At 41.9% G+C, this 19791-nt stretch overlaps 1 protein-coding gene across 1 annotated transcript in view; it reads right to left on the reverse strand.

Moving 5' to 3' along the window:
• The window catches only part of LOC104945588 (leucine-rich repeat serine/threonine-protein kinase 1-like), a gene marked incomplete at its 3' end in the record, with an annotated part of 27782 nt that extends 12193 nt beyond the window's left edge, over nt 1-15589 (reverse strand). The window contains exons 1-10 of the mRNA XM_010771286.1: nt 15455-15589; nt 15146-15385; nt 8048-8220; nt 7830-7953; nt 6464-6623; nt 5307-5485; nt 5111-5208; nt 3529-3700; nt 3275-3444; nt 2688-2827 (exon numbers count right to left, since the gene is read on the reverse strand). Of these exons, the coding sequence (XP_010769588.1) occupies nt 2688-2827; nt 3275-3444; nt 3529-3700; nt 5111-5208; nt 5307-5485; nt 6464-6623; nt 7830-7953; nt 8048-8220; nt 15146-15385; nt 15455-15589 (1591 nt within the window). The remainder of the gene's footprint in view (nt 1-2687; nt 2828-3274; nt 3445-3528; nt 3701-5110; nt 5209-5306; nt 5486-6463; nt 6624-7829; nt 7954-8047; nt 8221-15145; nt 15386-15454) is intronic.
• Nucleotides 15590-19791: the final 4202 nt, after the last annotated feature.

Raw genomic sequence — 19791 nt, forward strand, 5'->3', positions numbered from 1 at the left:
ACTGATAAACGGACTGGGCTAAGGCATGCTGCATCAACAAGAACACATTCATGTGAAGAGTTCGTGACAGAGAGAGACAGATACCAAGGAAAAAAAGGAACTGAGTATTTGGTGCAGATCAGCTGGCACAGTAACCGTTATTACGTGTCAGCTGTCCGTTGATATTATAGCTTTTTTAGCTGTCAACCACTCCGCTCTCAGAGGTGACCACGATTCACTCCACACGCATGTCCAAGTGCAGTGCATACGGAAAATAAAACCATGCCCAAAGGGCGGGCTAAACAGTTCATCAGTCTCTGTCTCTATTATTTCTTTTCCGAGTAACGATGAGGAAGAATATTTGCCGTGAACATAAAAATGATTGTGTGTAAATGTGTGGATTTTTAAATGTAAAACAACCCTCCAACAAATGCATCCAAACGATTGTGCAACGCACAAAAAAAAATGTGGCAAAATGTAAAACGGATCTGCATACCAAAATATTTTCACAAATGAAAAAAAGATCTGTGAATACTATAATTAGTTACAAATTTGGGTAGGCCAGGCGGCAGGGCCAGGCAGGCAGGCAGGCAGGCAGGCAGGCAGGCAGGCAGGCCAGGCAAAAGGGCACCTAAATACCGGTGCTTTTCTACGCGATTATCTTCCCATACAGATGGTAAGTTAAAACTAGGCGGACTAATAAAGTGAAGTGCTTTGTAATTAATAGTTTCAACAAGATCTTTTTTGATTTGTGAAAACATTTTGCGTATTTGCAGATCCGTTTTAACATTTGCACTTTTTTTTGTGAGTTTGGCAAATCTTTTTGAATGCATTTGTGTTAAGGTGTTTTACATTTTACAATGACACATTTACACACAAATCATTTGTAGTTCAAAACAAATATTATTTAAGACATACAGTGGGTGCCAAAAAAGTATTTAGTCAGCCACCAATTGTGCAAGTTTTCCTCCACTTAAAAAGATGAGAGGCCCGTGAAGTTTCATGCCTAGGTATGAAGGCCGTCACACTCTCGAGAGACACAATGAGAGAGAAAATAAAAATCCAGAAATCACAATTGTCCTGATTTTTAAAGAATAATTAGCAAAATTTATGGTGGAAAATAAGTATTTGGTCAATAACAAAGTTCACAGCTTCAATACTTTTGGTTATGAACCTTTGTTGGCAATGAACAGAGGTCCAAACGTTTTCTGGGTAAGTCTTCACAAGGTTTTTCACAAACTGTTGCTGGTATTTTGGCCCATTCCTCCATGCAGATCTCCTCTAGAGTGATTTTTGGGCTGTCCGCTGGCAACACGGACCTTTCAACCCCTCCAAAGATTTTCTATGGGTTGAGATCTGGAGACTGGCTAGGCCACTCCAGGACCTTGAAATGGCTTCTTACCGAAGCCCACTCCTTCGTTGCCGGCCGCGGTGGTGTTTTGGGATCATTGTCATGCTGAAAGACCCAAGCCACGTTTCCATCTTCAATCCCTTGCCTGTGGATAGGAGGTTGTCACTTCAAAATCTCACGATACATGGCCCATTCATTCTTTCCTTTACACGGATCAGTGTCCTGGTCCCCGTTTGCAAAAAACAGCCCCAAAGCATGAGTTTTCCACCCCCATGTTTCACAGTAGGGAATGGTGTTCTTTCTCTCCAAACACGTCCTAGTTGAGTTTTTACCAAAAGTTCTATTTTGGTTTCTCTGGACCATAAATGACATTCTCCCAATCCTCTTCCTGGATCATCTAAATTGCTCCTCTGAATCAACTTTCAGACGGGCCTGGACATGTACTGGCTTAAGCAGTGGGACACGTCTGGCACTGCAGGATTTGAGTCCCTGGCGGCGTAGTGTGTTACTAATGGTAGCCTTGTTATTCTTTGGGGTCCCACTCTCTGCAGGTCATTGACTAGGTCCCCCGTGTGGTTCTGGGAATTTTGCTCACCGTTCTTGTTGATCATTTGAACCCCATAGGGTGAGATCTTGCGTGGAGCCCCAGATTCCGAGGGAGATTATCCAGTGGTCTTGGTATGTCCTTCCATTTTCTAAATAATTGCTCCACAGTTATTTCTTCACACCAAGCTGCTTACCTACTTGCAGATTCCAGTCTTCCCAGCCTGGGTGGCAGGTCTACAATTTTGTTTCTGGTGTCCTTTGACAGCTCTTTGGTCTTGGGCCATAGTGGGTTTGGAGTGTGACTGTTTGAAGGTTGTGACAGGTGTCTTTTATAATGATAAAAGTCAAACAGGTGCCATTAATACAGTTAACAAGTGGAGGACAGAGGACGGCCTCCTTAAAGAAGAGTTACAGGGTCTGTGAAGAGCCATAAATTCTTGTTTGTTTGTAGGTGACCCAAAGTACTTATTTTCCACCATAATTTGCCAAATAATTCTCCTTTAAAAATCCAGACCAATGTGATTTCTGGATTTTTTTTTCTCATTTTGTCTCTCATAGTTGAGGTATACCTAGGATGAAAATGACAGGCCTCTCATCTTTTTAAGTGGGAGAACTTGCACAATTGGTGGCTGACTAAATACTTTTTTGCCGAACTGTATATAAGCCCATAGAAGACCTTTTGGATCATATGCTGAATACAAATGCTCTTCTGCAAACCTTGGCAAACATGTCAACCAGACAAATGGCAAGATAAACAGTTGAATAGTCAAAAACATAATAAAATGATATTGATACTGTTCAGGGCACTGACCGGGGAACCACTGATCGATCAGAGAGTTCACGTTGTCCGTGATGAAAGCCATGGCAGAGAAGTCTCTGCTCTCTGAATGGCAGATGATCTTTATCCCTCCACTCTTCTTCCTCTTCCAGTTGACATCTGATGACTCCACACTGCAGAAACACAAATGCACGTCGCCGTCTCATTATACTGAGCTATATCTGCTTTCACTACCTCCCCATTCACCATTTACACAGGAGCTGGTAAACATAACATTTTCTGTCTCCCTGTTTTCATTGAATTCATTTTAGATTTTAAGAGGATATTTTGTCTTAATGTTTAAGTATGTTATCTTGTACATTAGGCTTATAACTAATTATAGCACTAAGAAACCTGTGATATATATGTGATAAGAACACTATGGGGGATCTGTGGTTCAGGAGGTAGGAGTTTGTCGTCCAATCAGATGGTCGGTGGTTCGATCCCCAGCTCCTGCACATGTTGACGTGTCCTTGGGCAAGATACTGATCATCCAACTGAAGCTCCACACACTTCATTACATCAATAAAGCATTTCCCTCATTTAATTCCTGCCTGCGTCATTTTAACCCCCGCTCTGACCTGAGGTAGCCTCCATCAAAAGTGACCAGCAGCCCCTCCTTCCAGTATATGGTCTGGCTGCGTTTGACTCTGAAGGTGCTGCACCGGTTCCTCTGCTGGGTTCCAGCAAAACTGTAGATCACAGAGTTCCTGCTGCACTGGCTCCTGGTGTTTCTTTTGGGCTCAAAAGACTGTCACAACACAGCATCAGGCCATGATTGTAAGAGGAGTGTAAGTACAAAAGGTGAGTAATGATGATCAGCTGCTTTCAGTACCTGCAGGTCCATCTCTGTGAGGCTAATGAGCATCCTGGCTATAAAGCGCTCCCAAAATCCAGCAGGAACAAAGCTCATCCTGACGAGGCGTTGCAGGGTGTTGTGGGTCTGCTGGCGAAGACCGTGGATGTCCATAGCTGGCTTGGGGGGAAGTAAGTGGGGCAGCAGAAAGCTTCACCAAGAGAAAAAGGGAAAAGAAGAATTAATTTAAAACTAGAACAATGTGAATAAACGTTAGATATGCTTGCTGCTAGTGCAAGGCTGTGCTGTGCTCAACATCTTAATACATCAGAATCAGAATCCAGTTTATTGCTGGGTATGTTGACACATACAAGGAATTTGCTTTTGTGTATGGTGGTGCAAACATAAACAATCTAAGAAAAGAAGTTGTAAGAGTAGCTTAGAAAAAAACAACGATGATAAAAAAGAAACTATTTTAATAAGAAACTATTTAGCATTTTAAATAAATAATCAGAATCAGAATACCTTTGTTCATCCCAGAGAGGATACATTTACATTTGTTACAGCGAGAAAAGAGCCAACTAAAAAAAAAAAAATTAGTATTACAAAATACACATCCTGTAACAGTTTCGAAGATATAGCAGCCAAGGGGTGTTAAAGACAAGTATTTACACCAAATATTTATTTAAATATACAAAAGAACCTAAAAAGCAACTAAACTTAGGACAATGAATATTTGCCAATATATGACAAACTAGAGTGTATTATATTTTAAAGTGGAGGGCTGTGCAGACATGTGTGCAAAAATATATTCTTGACCAAAGTGTTAAAAAATACCAAGATCACTTAATTCCTTATAACTGACTGGATTAATGCTACGGCCTATCAGAGTTAGGTAAATATCCTCAAACAGGACTTGACTGTATATCTTCCCTATCTCTTTGCCCTCATCTCCCAAAAATGCATGTTACTAACGCAATCCCCGGATGTTGCCAGTATTAAAGGTTACGTCTGGATCCTGAGTCGTTGTTGCGGCACCTGGAAGATCCAATTGTATCAATCTTTATCTTCTTCTTTTATATAGAAACTGTCTTTTCAAGCATGTTGACTACCTATCTTGTAAATCTATGTTATCTTTAATTTACACACAACATGTATTGCACGTCTGTTCGTCCTGGGAGAGGGATCCTCCTCTGTTGCTCTCTGCGAGGTTTCTAATGTTCTTTCCCCCATTAACTGGGGGGTTTCTTTGGGAGTTTTTCCTCGTCCGATGTGAGGGTCCAAGGACAGAGACTGTTAAGTCCCTGAGACAAAAGGTACAAGTATTTTTGTAAACATTGCATTTGATTGATTGACAACTTCACCATGATTATTTCTTATGCGTTACACAGAGACTTTTCCTAGGTTAAGTGGCTCTGAGGAAGTTCTGCATGATTACCAGATATGCATGTTTGATGTATATAATTGTGTGCTGGAGAAACTGGGACAGGCAGCAAAAAACAACCTAGGATAGTACTTCTTCCACCATTGGCATTCTACTATGAAAGGGCATGTTTCCGGAGAAAACATTTCAGAATATGTCAAATGAGCATGACATTTTCGTAAAAATAAAATGTTTTACCTGTTATTGGCCACAGGAAGAGCAATCTCAAACTTGGCCAGAAACTGGAAATACTGTTCCTCTGTCTGCTCGGTGAAACCTGTTCCTACCAACAGCATCTGCATAGACATCATCAGAGATATCACCATAGAAAGTCATATAATCATTAACACTCTTAAATTCCAGTATTTACCAGTTTACCAGTACTAATTCTCACCCTAAGGTCTTCAGTTCTGATCACCCCATTCCTGGCTAAAGAGCGAGAGGACTTGAGGCGCATGATCCTCTCCAGGCATTCTGACAGCCACACAGGACACAGGAAGTAGAGGGTGCACAGGCCGTGGCTGGTGTCCGGGAAGTGCAGCAGGGCCCCTGTCTCTATCAAGAAGCTGATGGCTGGATATAGTGTAAAAAGAAGGAGAGCCGTTTGCATGGTGTTGCCTTATGAATGGTGTGGTGGAGGGCATAATATTAATATACATATACAACACATCGGTCAGCCAGCTTCCTGTTGTATCCAAATGTGCAAACAAACACCCAAACTCTGTGTAACAGCTTGTTTGTAACCAGCTCTGGGCTCTGGTTGAGATCTGAACAATAGGCGCATGAACATTGACAACAGTGGACCAAAGCACGAGAAAATAAAACGTGCAATGTGACTGGCCCCTTGCTCGAACTGCAAAATAAAGTCCTGTAGTGTTGTTCCAGTGCGCTCCGGCAGCACAACGCCTTAATATTAACTCATATAAGATACAATAGTATTGAAGATATCTTTACTTGGCGAGTAAGAAGAATGGCTTTACCGCTGTCACTGTGTGTAGAACGTTTAATAGATATCAATTTCAATAATTCAGGTATGTTTTTGTTTAAAGAACCAGAACATGTTGTAAAGGGGGGCAAGTGATCATAAAAATAATAAAGAAAGAAATCATGTTGCAATGGAAATAATGCCTTACATTTTTTTTCTGTTTCGGCATAGGCTTATGACTGTCTTTTATATTGGCAGTAAACCCAAAGCAGAACAATGTTAACATTGTATGTTTAAGTATTTGCAAGTGATATCATTATTGCAATATTCAACAATGTTATCCACATAACATGTCTTCCTGATATTGTGCAGCCCTAATAAGGGTCATTCTAAAGTTGTCTTTTGTAAATGGTGAAAGGTCTTGACTGGCTTGCTAATATCAGCTACAGGAGCATTCAGGAGTCATCTACCTCTGTTAGCTGGTATAGCATGTGTAACCATGTTTCCAAAGTTGGCACTATCAGAGTTAATCAGAAGAACAAATCTTTCAAGGTTACTGTACAAACAAAAAACTTCTCAAGCTGAACATTTTTCACATCTATGTGTTTGCTAACAAAACACAGTACCAGTCTGACGGTCCTCATAGTCTCTGATGTCCCTTTCTGGGTTCTGTTTGAGGATGTGCTCCAGCTGGGCCTCAGTGATGTATTGGACCTCTCCTTCAGCATCCCGCCGCTGCTTCTCTGCTAGCACTGCATCCTGAAGGGTCAGGTAGCTCCTGGGGACCTGGTGGACGAGACCATAGTCAAATCTGTTGGTGTTTTAGAATAACAGAATAAAGGTTTTGTCTGCCTGGTCGTTTTGAGTCTTCTTCACAAGATAGTTCCTGAAACTAACCATAAGAACTACTACAAATGAGAAAAATAAATCCTTATACTATTTCCAGTTGGATATTTGAAATGACCCACTAGTTCAAGAACACCTAAGATTTTCACATTTCAAACTAAAGTGAGGGAAAGATGGCTGACATGTTGGATACCATTCCAACCCCTGGACTGGGATCGTCTTTAGCTCTTTAATCCAAAAAAGACGACCCTCTCAAAAGGAAAATATTCATGGTTACATGGAACCGTTGTGTACTTGTAATTCGTATGAATTAAATACTTCTTAATAATGATGTAAGCCGCAAACGTATTATAACCATGGAAATACTGTAAACTCAGCGGCAGGAACTGCTCTGGGATCACTATTGGAGAATTCCTAGCCTTGGATGAGACACAGTACTAAGAGATACCTCTGAGAAAAGTGTTATCTAGGGCAATCCCCCTGGAAGCACACTCTGAAAAACTTCAACTGAAGAGGCAGAAGAAAGGTGACAGCAGAACAAAGAATTGATGATGACCTAGTAATTGCCACTCGATAGTTGGTCAAGGGAAAGAACTAGAAATAAGCAGAGGACCTAGTGACGTCCACTGGCCGCTCGGTCGGAATAAATAATGTCACATCGTTACAAAAGAATCATAAAACCCAGTTTAAACCGTGAACCCATTTTTTAAATAAAGCCTGGCAGTAAACTTAGTAGGTCTGATTAACCGCCAGTAATTAACTCGGCCTGCTAACACAACAAAAGGAAGGCATGTTACCAAGTTATGAAGAGAGTGATCTTGACATTCAAAATCTTTACAGTGGTGGATCTCATAGCAGCCATGTGTCCTGTTCAGGAATATTCCGTTTATGTCAATAATGTCAACAAGCTTGTCCAATAACTAATGTACTCTTCTCTTGAATTCCCGTAAAGGGTATGATACAGCTCCCTATAAAACATTGAGTTACTGACTTGGTTTTGGAATCCCTCTCGAAATATCATCTTTGACTGCCTTCTGTCGTTCCTTATTAAGATTATTTCTGGCTTTATCTTGGTTCAACTTAACCAAAACAGAGGACACACAGACACAACGTGTGGAGCATTATCAGTCACATGGCCTCACTCACCAGTCTGCCCAGCAGCCTGCTGCCACAGGCCGAGCTGCTGCTGCTGTCCCTCATGGAGCGAGACACCTGGAAGAGCAGCTTCTTCAAAGCCTCCAAGCCCTCCCGAGTCCTACAGGACACCTCACTGAGCTCACACACACACAACACACACTGAAAACACTGTGCAGACAGGTGCTCTTTCAGGCTAATATAATGATGATGCAGCATTAGGGACATACTGCAGTTGTTTCCAGGTGATGTCGGGGTATCCGGAAGCTCGGGCCCCTGACGGGGATCGGCATAGAGCCAGAATGTAAGCTCTCAGAGTGGCCAGTCTCTCGGTGCGAAACTTGGTGTCGATGAGATCCAGATGTGTTCCCACCACCACCACCGCAGAGTTGGGTGCTCGCGCCTAAAGGCCACAACACACAGTAAGCTGCACGTTTATGAAAATGTATAAAAGAAAACACAAAATGACATTTTAAACAATTGGAAGTGGCCTTTTCTTGTAAGAAAAGATATACTCCTTTGCTTAAGTGTAGGTTTATGGATCTATTATATTTTATGTTGATGTCCAATCACTGTTGACGGTAAATGTAAGGGGCAGTGGCGTAACAAGGTTGTGATGGCCCCGGTGCAAATATTGTTTTGGCCCCCCCCCGCCCCCCCAAACGTAAACGCACGATGATGCGCTCACACACGCACAGACATACACTCTCTCTTGTCCTTTCTCTTTTGAGCGCCGCTCTTGTGCTTTGGTTTGCTGTACATTATAAATGCAAGCTAATAATTTTTTTATAATGCTGCTGAATTTGCTGCTGCTAGACTCGTAACATTCAGGTGATTATTAAAACGGTTCGCTCGTACACGCTAAGGTATCACATGAACATGAAAGTGAGCAAGGTCCTTGGACATGGACAATTACAAATTGTGTTAGTTCTTTGATGTTACTTTGAGACTGCGTGAACCGGTCCATGCCATTGGTCCCCCAAAGCAAAAATAAAAATACTACTTCTTTTTGTGTCTGCCGCCACTCTGCCCCCGGTGCGTGCGCAGCCCACGCTCATCTGAGTAGACTGCGCATCTTCGATGATTCCGTAGTAGGTATCGCACTGCTCATCTGATAAAAATGGAGAGTGTATGTCTATGAGATGTCAGTTCTGCATCTGTACCTTGTATTGAAAATAACAGAACGATACCTTGGCTATGTATCCCTGTAGTTGAGTCTAGACTATCCATATCAATAGAAGGATTACGACCTGATTGGACTGGTTGTTAGGATAGACTATACGATGAGTGCCACTTTCATCAGCGAAATAAAATTGTAATTTCTTGCAGCTCGTGATTATGAAGGCAGACCGGTTTATATTACGATTATTGTTATTTTATAGCTGGTATATATTAATTAGTATATAAAATACGTTAACATCATATCCCAATCACGCGCGTCGAGTGTCCAGTATATGACAAGGGAGTGCTCCGAGTAGTGTCTCGAGGCGCGGCCGCGTCGCTGCCCCGTTGATCATTATTATCGTGGGCTGCGCTGAGGTTATTCGCCTGCTGCATAATAGTTGAGCACGGCATCGCGGATGCTCTCTATAAAGGTCCGGGATAACTCAGAAAGAGAGTCGATCGGATGCGCACAGTAGATATATCGATAGACATTTCCTCTTTGCGCGGCAAAAGATGCTCGCCAAAGGCTTCACCCGCTAATATGTACCTGGATCTGATCGACATGGACCATGAATTATAACAGGACGCCGAGAGAGAAATCAAGAGATCAAGCTGCTGCTGACGGAGACACGCAGCTCTACCAGATCACCTGCACTCCGCCCGCTGTGACGAGCGTTGAGCGGGAGCAAAACATCCTCCAGTTAGAACATCCCCTTTAGCAATTTTACTATCGTACCGACTAGCTGAACCGGTCATATAGTATTCTTCACCACTGGCTACATGACCGTGATTATCGCCCATATTGGACGGGGGCACTAAATGTCCTAAACTTCTAACAGATACAACATAACGCCGATCCTTCGCCTCTCTCGCGCCCTCTCCGCCGTTCAATTAAACTGTCATCGGCTGACTGAGCTTGCTGCTGTGTGGCGCCTCGTGCGTTTACGCATGGCAGAATGGGCTGGAATTCTATTATATTAAAATAAACTCTTATAGTAAATGAGGTTACATTAACTTTCGACTAATAACAGGGAGATATTAAACGGAGGCGTCTCTTTTCTCGCCCCTCGNAGGTGCGTCAATATGGGCGATAATACGGTCATGTAGCCAGTGGTGGACTCTTGACCGGCCCACTTCGGTACCGCTAGTAAATTGTCAACGGGGGGAGTGGGGGATGTGCTAGTGACTTATCCGACCGGCCCACTTCGTTACCGGCCCATCGGGATTCGTCCCGATGGCCAGTCCGCCACTGCACCCAGCCCCGCCCACGTAAACTGTCAACCGGGGGAGCCTCGCTGCGGGGAAACGGTGGACCTAGGGACCCGATTGGAGTGGGAATAATAATAATAATAATAATAATAATCATAATAATCCGTGCATTTTATCCATTAATTTCCCCCAACGTTGTGGTAAAAAAGCCACACGTTTAATCCATGTTGGTGTACTACAACTACAAAAAGCATCGGTTTGTTTTTTCATCAGGAAATGCAGACCGGCTCAAACAAATTATTTTTAAATCATCCTCCTCACGATCATTTGATGCAGCGTTTCTCAAAGTGTGGGGCGCAGAAATGTGATAGGTGGGTAACGAAATACAAAATAAAAAAATCTTTTTTTTTTTTTTTCACACTGGTGGAATATCAAAACAACGGCCCGCCCGGGGTGCAAAACGCATCAATGAAAGCGACCCTCTACCACACAAAACAACACCTGTAAATAACCCAATTTGTGTTCTTTGAAATTGAAAAGGATATTGCATTGTGTTTGTTAAAATTGGGTTATTTACAGGTGTTGTTTTGTGTGGTAGAGGGTCGCTTTCATTGATGCGNCATCTTTAGAATATGATCACAACAAATCATTTAAACTTGTTTATTCTTATCTTATGTTACCTAGTTAGCATTCTTTCTTTTTATTTATGCATATTTTACTAATCCCTCCCCTTTTAAACTTTTTACTGTCGTACACATTGGAATGATTTCTTACTTTATTTTTTACAACTTTATTAAATAGATAAAGGTGTGCTCTCTCTGTTGCTCTCTCGCTCTCTCTCTCTCTCTCGCTCCACATTGCTTTTCTTCCCGACTGCAACGCTGTTGTGTGTGTCTGTGAGAGCGTTTCACATGTGTGTATGAGAGATTTTTACCAGTGGCGAGCCTGTCTCTGAGGGCCTAAGATATTCTACAAAATAATATTTAAAAACATTAAAACAAATTATATTTTTCTTTATATATNTTTTTTTTTTTTTTCACACTGGTGGAATATCAAAACAACGGGCCGCCCGGGGTGCAAAACGCATCAATGAAAGCGACCCTCTACCACACAAAACAACACCTGTAAATAACCCAATTTGTGTTCTTTGAAATTGAAAAGGATATTGCATTGTGTTTGTTACTTTCGTTGCAGTTGTATGTCTTAAGTGTAATTTGGCATGCTTTTATTTTGAAGGCGAGTTTACGCTGTTGACAGTTGTTGTTGCTATGGAAACAAGAAACGTTTCACAGCGGGCGGAACTTGACATTATGTCCGCGATAATAAAGCCCACCCATTTAGAGGGAAGATATGATTGGTCAATTGTACTGTCATTTGACATTACTCTCTCGTTCAATTACTATAGCTGGTAAATAAAGTAAGAAATCATTCCAATGTGTACGACAGTAAAAAGTTTAAAAGGGGAGGGATTAGTAAAATATGCATAAATAAAAAGAAAGAATGCTAACTAGGTAACATAAGATAAGAATAAACAAGTTTAAATGATTTGTTGTGATCATATTCTAAAGATGTTTGGATTATTGAAAAGTATACAGCCCCCTTTCATATGAGTGTTGAGAGCTGTATCCATAAATTCATGTTGTGCTCAAAGTAGGGCTGCTCGATTATGGCAAAAACCATAATCTCGATTATTTGGGTCAATAATTGATATCACGATTATTAAAAAAACGATTAACCATTTACTTTGAAAACATCAATTTATTGAAGAAAATAATTTGAAAAGTATGTTTTTAACAGTTGATTACCCTGAACTTTAAGTATAATTCAACTGAAAAACCAATTTAAAAAAAAATTAAATCGTTTTATTTCGATTATGTTGTTTTCATAACCGTTGCAAGCCAAAATCGTAATTGCGATTAAAATACGATTAATTGAGCAGCCCTAGCTCAAAGTGCACCAGATTGATGCATTTAACTTCAACATTTAAAAAAAATCTTCCTGGGGGTGCATGCCCCCCCTAGAGGATGTGACGTCCACCCCCAAATAAAGCAGGTTAAAATAATTATATTGCATACATTTTTTTTTAATAAACACTGAAAAGGGGTCCCACAGACCCAAACAGCACACAAAGGTTAAAGGTAGCATATAATAATGTTAAAATGTGCTAAATACATACACTGCAAAAAAACAAAAAAGAGGAGTAAAAGTAGCCCACGACTTATTTTATTTTTTGAAAGTAGCTCTCATCCTAAAAAAGGTTGGAGACCCCTGTTATTGAACGTTACATTTGACAATTTTAAGCTTGGCCTACCATTTTATTGGAGCGATGAGGAACAGGTGGGGCTTGAAAAGGCCCACCTGTTCAAAGTGGGGAATGACAGGAAAAGTTTGAGAACCACTGGTCTAGAGTATCATATGTTCACCGAAATGACATGAAAGCACTAATAAATGTAGTTTCATCCACTTGAGTTTTTATATCACATCCGACGGGAGGAAAGTCAGCAGCTCTCACTACCGATTTTTAATCCTAATTTAATCATCATCTTCACCACGATCATTTATGTTTATGTTCGCCGAATTGACATGAAAGCACTGACAAATATGAATTTACTGTAGTCAACTTCATGAAAACGTTATTAACGTGCCTAAACTCAGTAATTTACCATTTCTAAGCATTGACGTCACTTCCGGCTTCCCCCAAAACTTCAAAATGAGTCGAAGGAATTTCCCCGAAAATTCGAAATTATTGATATTTATCGGATTGGTATCGCACCTTCTTTTTTAAACTGACGGTTCGAGATTACTAGTAGCCCAATATTTCATTGCACAACAGTTGTTGGGAGGCTGTCACAGGCTCTTTAAGGCGACCACGGCAGGGCCCAGGAGGTGAACTGGGACCTCTCCAAGTACCAGTCCAAACTCCATATTTTAGGTCTGGTCGGGGACTTGAACCAGCGACTCTACGTTTCTTACTGTACGGTACATGGTATACTGTTTCTGTTGGGTGTTTTTACCCGCATCTTTACCAAGGCTACCCAGAGGCACAAACTAGAAATCCTATTTGAAGTAGTTTATAGATGAGAACAACCCATCTGGGTATTTTTCGAATATGTCATGGCCATTGCCCTGTTTGGGTGAAAACATTCTCTGTCATTCAACTGGCAGGAATACAGATTCTGAGGGTTTTGGCTAACACATAAAATAATGAAGAATGCTGTGAGCACAATTACGATGGTCAGTCAGACAAACAATTATAAAATGTCATTGGAGATCGATGTCGATATATCGTTAAATTAAAAGCTATAAAGGATGGATGTCAGTCTGCTGGTGGACAAGTGGCAGGTAGCAGATAACACCAAAACTGGGATTTCCTCAACTTGTCAGTTTTTTATATTTGAATGCTGCAACTACAGTCACTACTTTGTCAATCGTTTAGGTTGCATTACACCTAAACGATTGACGTTAACCTAATTAGCATCATAGTTCCGATTAGGGGAAGTGTTTCCCACAGGCGTACATTGTTTACTGACCGGGTCCATCGTCTCATTTCACCACTTGTTAGCTAGAAGCTTTGGACACATTTTTAATGAGGTATTTAAATGCCGTCTCTTCTTTGTTAACCTCAGACCTTTTCCTGGCATCTAACAAAAACATGTTCACGACTTCAGACGAGGTAACAGGATGTGGGAAAATGCTAACTAATTTCCGGTTTCCGGGAGAGATTCCTGCACCACCCGGTTTGCTTTAACAGACTACAAGAATGATTGCATATCCACATCAAAAGATGAAGGTGTTTGATGGTTGACACATAGCCTCTGGTCAATACACGTCCTGATGAGGAATAATCGTTTAAAAATATGTATGTTGCCCCTTTTCCACTGAACCGGTTCCGGGCTAGAGCCTGATTAAGCTCTGGTTCTTCCTGAACCAATACGTCACGCTTACGTCGGAGGGGGCGAGATTAACCTGAGCAATAACAGTTCATGGAGAGTAAGGCAAATAAAAGTTGTAACAAGCAGTAGCGCTGAGCAAAGTGACTAGAACACAACCACACACTTATAAAAAAACACACTTTATAAAGTCAGGCAACACTACCAGGCTTAGTGTAATTCTGTTTATGTTTACCTTACTTTGACCATCCGTTTGCAGTTATTGATCATTGTGGAGAGCAGGCAGATGTTTTGTTTTGTATTATAGCAGCTATTGGATGGAATCAATACATGGGCTGCACAGGTTGTCATGTCCGACTATCACAAGTACAATCATAATGAAAAATATGCCGGTAAAATGTCCCTGTAGAAAACGGCTTATGCCACAATAGGATAGCAACAAGTGATCAAAATAGTCAGTTTAGCTTCGGTTGCTATGCTAACATCACCCATTTTAAACCAGAGAAACTCCACAACTCATTCACTTATGGGGATGGGGGATATTTATCAGTTGCTTGTGTGATAGTCAGACAGTGAATACTTTCCAGCGGCTGCTGCCGTGAGTTAACGGGAGAATAAACTCTGCAGTGAGTTAACGGTAGACTAAATAAACTGTGCCGTGAGTTAACGGTAGATTAAACTCTGGCGTGAGTTATCGGTAGACTAAACTCCGGTGGGAGAAGAACTGCAGCTGTCGGTAAATGCCGCTGAACCACATTAATAGACAATGAAGCACTGCACTCCGGGAAAGAGTATTACGTTGGAGAAGGTGTTCTTTAATTTAATCTGACTTCGTATGTTTAATAGCAACACGATCTTCGACCCAACGTAGTCCCCTATTGTTGTTGTTGTGAGCGGCGTTGGGGAGAAAATCAGCGACGTAAAAGGTGATGTCATGACGCAGCACCAGTCGGGCTCTGGGCAGTGGAAACACAACTGGTGCTAAAAAGAAGAACCAGTTCGGAACCAGAAGAGCACCCACTGCCCAGAGCCCGACTGGTGCTGCGTCATGACATCACCTTTTACGTNCTTCATGCGGTGGAGCCACTGGAGCGGGGCATGGTCCGACCAGAGGGTGAAAGGGCGCCCTAGGAGGTAGTACCGCAGGGCGCCGACCGCCCACCGTATGGCGAGGCACTCCTTTTCCACCGTACTGTAGTTCACCTCCCTCCGGGCGAGCTTACGGCTAATGTACAGTACGAGGCGGTCGAACCCCTCTACCTGCTGGGACAAAACGGCCCCCACCCCACTGTTCGAGGCATCGGTCTGCAACACAAAAGGGAGAGAGAAGTCAGGAGAGTATAGAAGCGGCTTACCACAGAGGGCTTTCTTAACCCTCTCAAATGCCAGCTGACACCGCTCCGTCCACTGGACCGGATCTGAAGTACCCTTTCGGGTCAGGTCGGTCAGAGGGCTGGTTAGCTCCGAAAAGGATGGGATGAACTGCCTGTAGTAGCCGGCTAGCCCCATTAACCTCCTGACCTATTTTTTCATCTTGGGCGCCGGACAGGCTGAAATTGCGGCTGTTTTCTCTTTCTGTTGCACCTGCCCGCCGTTAGATATATTTTATCGGTAGGCCTATTGGAGACATTTAAAAAATATATTTCATATGTATTATTGCTACATAAACATTATATTGCAGTTTTAGTTTCGCCAACTCCGTTTCTAATATGCAATACGACTACAAAATGCATCTATGATGTATTTTCGACCTTATTTTCGATCATCTTTCCAATCCAGACGAGAGATCTCTCTCTCCCGTCTGTGTGCGAGGGGGCGGGGCAGTTTATAAAAGGTCTCCTGATTGTGTTACAGACTGTCATCCTGGTTAGTGGTTACTCTGGGTTCTGTCTTCAAGACAGAGTTGGATTTTTTTGTTAATTGGATGGGACTTGATTGGATTAAATATGCAGCGGCTCGTCTTGTCATCAACCTTCCAAAATGTTCCCACACCACTCCGCTCCTCCGCTCCCTTCACTGGCTTCCAGTAACTGCTAGAATCCACTTCAAGACAATGGTACTTGCATACCATGCTGCGAATGGATCTGGCCCTTCCTACATCCAGGACATGGTTAAACCGTACACCCCAGCACGTGCACTCCACTCTGCATCAGCCAAACAGCTCGCTGCACCCGCACTGCGAGGGGGACCAAAGTTCCCATCAGCAGAAACACGTGGGTTTGCTATCCTGGCTCCAAAATGGTGGAATGAGCTCCCCATTGAAATCAGGACAGCAGATAGCTTACACATCTTCCGGCGCAGACTAAAAACTCATCTCTTTCGACTCCACTTCGAGCGATAGAATTACTAACAAAGCACTTATACTCAACTGGCTTATCTAAAGCCAGTTGAGTAGCACTTGAAATGTTTTGGCTCTATGAAACCTGATGTACTTATATGATTCTGTTTTCTTCAAGTTTGTATCTTCTTGGTCGAATGCACTTAAAACTCTCTCAAAACCCATATGAAACAGAACTGTACAAATATTTTCTTTATGCATATTTTACTAACCACTCCACTTTTAAACTCTATTTTTGTTTCACTGTCCTATAGTATGAATTTGAATTATTCCATACCTTATTTTCATTTATTTTCTTATTTTGTATAACTATAATGATGATGATAAAAGGTGTGTCCTGGAAACACTTGTTTACATAAATGGTGACCAAACAATTTGAGGCCCACTGAGATAACTTAGACTAAAGTTAGCTATCTAAACACTCAGAGTCCTTTACCTCACTGAGCTGTAGTTATCTGAGCCTCTCAGTCTGACAGGAAAATGCTCTCCTCCACCTTGTTGTAGAAACAGCTCCTTATATCTGTTAGCGCAGCTAGCTAACCAGAGGCTAACAACAACAATCCTTGATGGCGGTGCGCACTATACCCTGGATATTGGGTTAGATTTGTCCCATCTCTAGTCCAATACGTCAGGGAGTCTGGGCGGGGAGTTAGCAGAGCTGTGTGCTAGCTCTGGTATGTAAGGGAAGTCTTCTGACCAGTAAAAGTGCTGATGAGCCAATTGTTAGCTGATAGGGGTTCGTCTGGGAAGCCCATGACAATTTTAGAATGACCCAGCATGCACAATGACAGGAATCCAAAACTATAGCTGCACATGCTGAACAACTGCAAGAAAGTATACGTTTCTGTGTTGAAAACTTTTAGGCCATGTAATTATTGAACAGTACAGTGACAGATAGTGAACACTGGGACTTCGAACACATTAAGTGAGTTGTGCGTTTTGTGTTGCAGGTAATGAGGAGATATCTTGCTTCCTGCTGCAGAACGGGGCGGGGTTTTCCTCATACACCCTGATGGACCACCCAGCCTTCAGCAAACACCTCCTTAGACTCAAACTACAGGAAACCACGAACACAGAAGGAGACAAGGTCTGTATTCTGGAAACAAAGGTGGTAATAAGAATGTGTTTCGGAACCAACAAATGTGAGGCATTCAGAGGAGAGCTCATATTTAACAGCAGATTGTGTCAAACCTTAGGGAGCAGAATGTCTGCTCTGTTTGCAAACAAAACACCAGCTTAGGCGTTACACATTTGGCAGACAATTTAGGAGGAGTTTTTTTTTTTTTTTGAACTAAATGCAAGTAAAAAGTCTCAGTTTGACTTGCGTTAGAGTTTTGATACGTCTGAGTGCCAGCTCATTGCGGTGCAGACCAATGGCTTGTGGTGTCAGAGCAGTGATCAGGAATCCTATTAGTACACAAGGCAATTCAATCCTAAACATTATCCAAAACATTAAAAGAACAATAAGGAATTTGTGTGTGTGCATGCGTGTGTGTTTGTGTGCATGCGTGTGTGTGTGTGCGTGTGGATGCGGAGGTGCGTGTGAAGAGTGGAACTACCTGCCCAGCTGGATAGATCGAGGGTACTGAGACAAGAGCACCTCCACTTACCCCAGTAAGTTCTGGTAGTAAGAGGGCAGGGAGTGTTAATATCGTTTTACAGCGAAATACTCAGAATAGCCATATAGAAGTTATCTTTATATTATTGTGATGAGATCTCTACTGCATATGGATCATGTCAATTACAAACTCATAATGTGAATGAAAATAGTCATTTTAATTATAAAAGATAGTAAAATATTGAAATTATATTATATTATATATTCTATCATATTAAACCAATTGCAGTATTTACATACGAATACATTTTCTTTTGTTTTCAAAGGATCTTTAATAATTAAAAAAAGCCTTGACAATACTGCATGAAATTGAAAACTCTGAAAGAATAATATGATGAAAGTTCATTCATTTTTCAGCTAAGCTTTACAATGTATTACAATTAGGTTGATAAGATTTTAGTCACCCTGTTTACCCCCCCCCCCCTCCATGCTGTGTGCAGGCTGTGTCTGTGTGCTGGAGCGGTCTGCAGCTGCCCTGGTTGGAGCTCGATTGGTTCATGGATGTCTCCTCATGTATCGCCCACCTAGATCTGTCCTCCAACAGCCTTGGGGCTTTGCCCTCCGTAGTGCCCTGGGGTCTCATCGGCCTGCAGACTCTAGATCTTTCCAGCAATCTTCTGAAGGAGCTGCCAGCTGCTGCCAGCTCCCAGCAGGTCCTCTGCTCCAGGTACACAGGCACCAGCTGTGAAAAATACACACTGCCAGCTAGCAGCTATACGTCATTATCTTCTAAAAAAAAACAAACATACAAGTTATTATCTCATACATACAAAGTATTATCTCATACTCACAAGTTTATTTCATTTGTACAAGTTATTAAGGAGTCATAGCGATGGGCCCTGTCCAGAGCCAAAAAAGCTGCTTTTCTGTCAGGTGAGGAAATGTACAGTATCACCAGAGCCAGACTGAAAGCTGGCATAAAAGAGCCAAAGCAAAGCGATCAAGAGAGACAGAAGGAACCTCATCACCAAAAATACCGAAGCTAGAGGAAACGCCGTCCAGACTAACACTGGATTAACACTGGACTAGGTTGTTTATGTTTGCACCACCAGATACCAAAGCAAATTCCTTGTATGTGTAAACGTACCTGGCAATACACTTGATTCTTATTCTGATGCTGAACATAGGCTACAGAAGCAGGAGCACCCCCACCATATGCTCATTGCTCCTGAAAAACCCAATGCCTCATGTTCTGTTTGTACATGTGCAGAACCGTGTAGTGAATAAATCAGGCCCTGCCTACATTCAGGAAATGCTTCCATTATACACTTCAGCACGTGCACTTCACTGTGCACAACTCCCTGCTCTCTATCGTGGCTCCAAAATGGAATGAGCTCCCCATTGATATCATGACAGCAGAACATCTACACATCCACCATCGCAGAACATTTACAAATAATTAGATGAATATGAATTTTTCATTTCTGCATGTAGCAGTTTGAACAGTTTGGCTCTTTTGAAGCTGATGTACCTTCAGGATTCTTGCTTTTCTGAGTTTGTATTGTCATGGTTATGTGCACTGACTTTAATACACTTTTAATAAAAAGTGCCAGCTTATTGTTATTCAATGCTTCCAGTCTTTAAATGTATTCTGTTAATGGGCTCCATGATTAAACTCCATGATCTGCTTTTTCTTAAGCTAAAAGGGCAAACAATTGACCAAAATGTCAGTGTTTAAGCTTTTCTCGTTTACAAAAGTAGGGCAAACACTGATTAAAGAGTGATTCCTAAATGAAGCTGGTTGTATCATAAACA

Source organism: Notothenia coriiceps, unplaced genomic scaffold, assembly GCF_000735185.1.
Source record: "Notothenia coriiceps isolate Sejong01 unplaced genomic scaffold, NC01 NC01_scaffold00009800, whole genome shotgun sequence".
Lineage (NCBI taxonomy): Eukaryota > Metazoa > Chordata > Actinopteri > Perciformes > Nototheniidae > Notothenia > Notothenia coriiceps.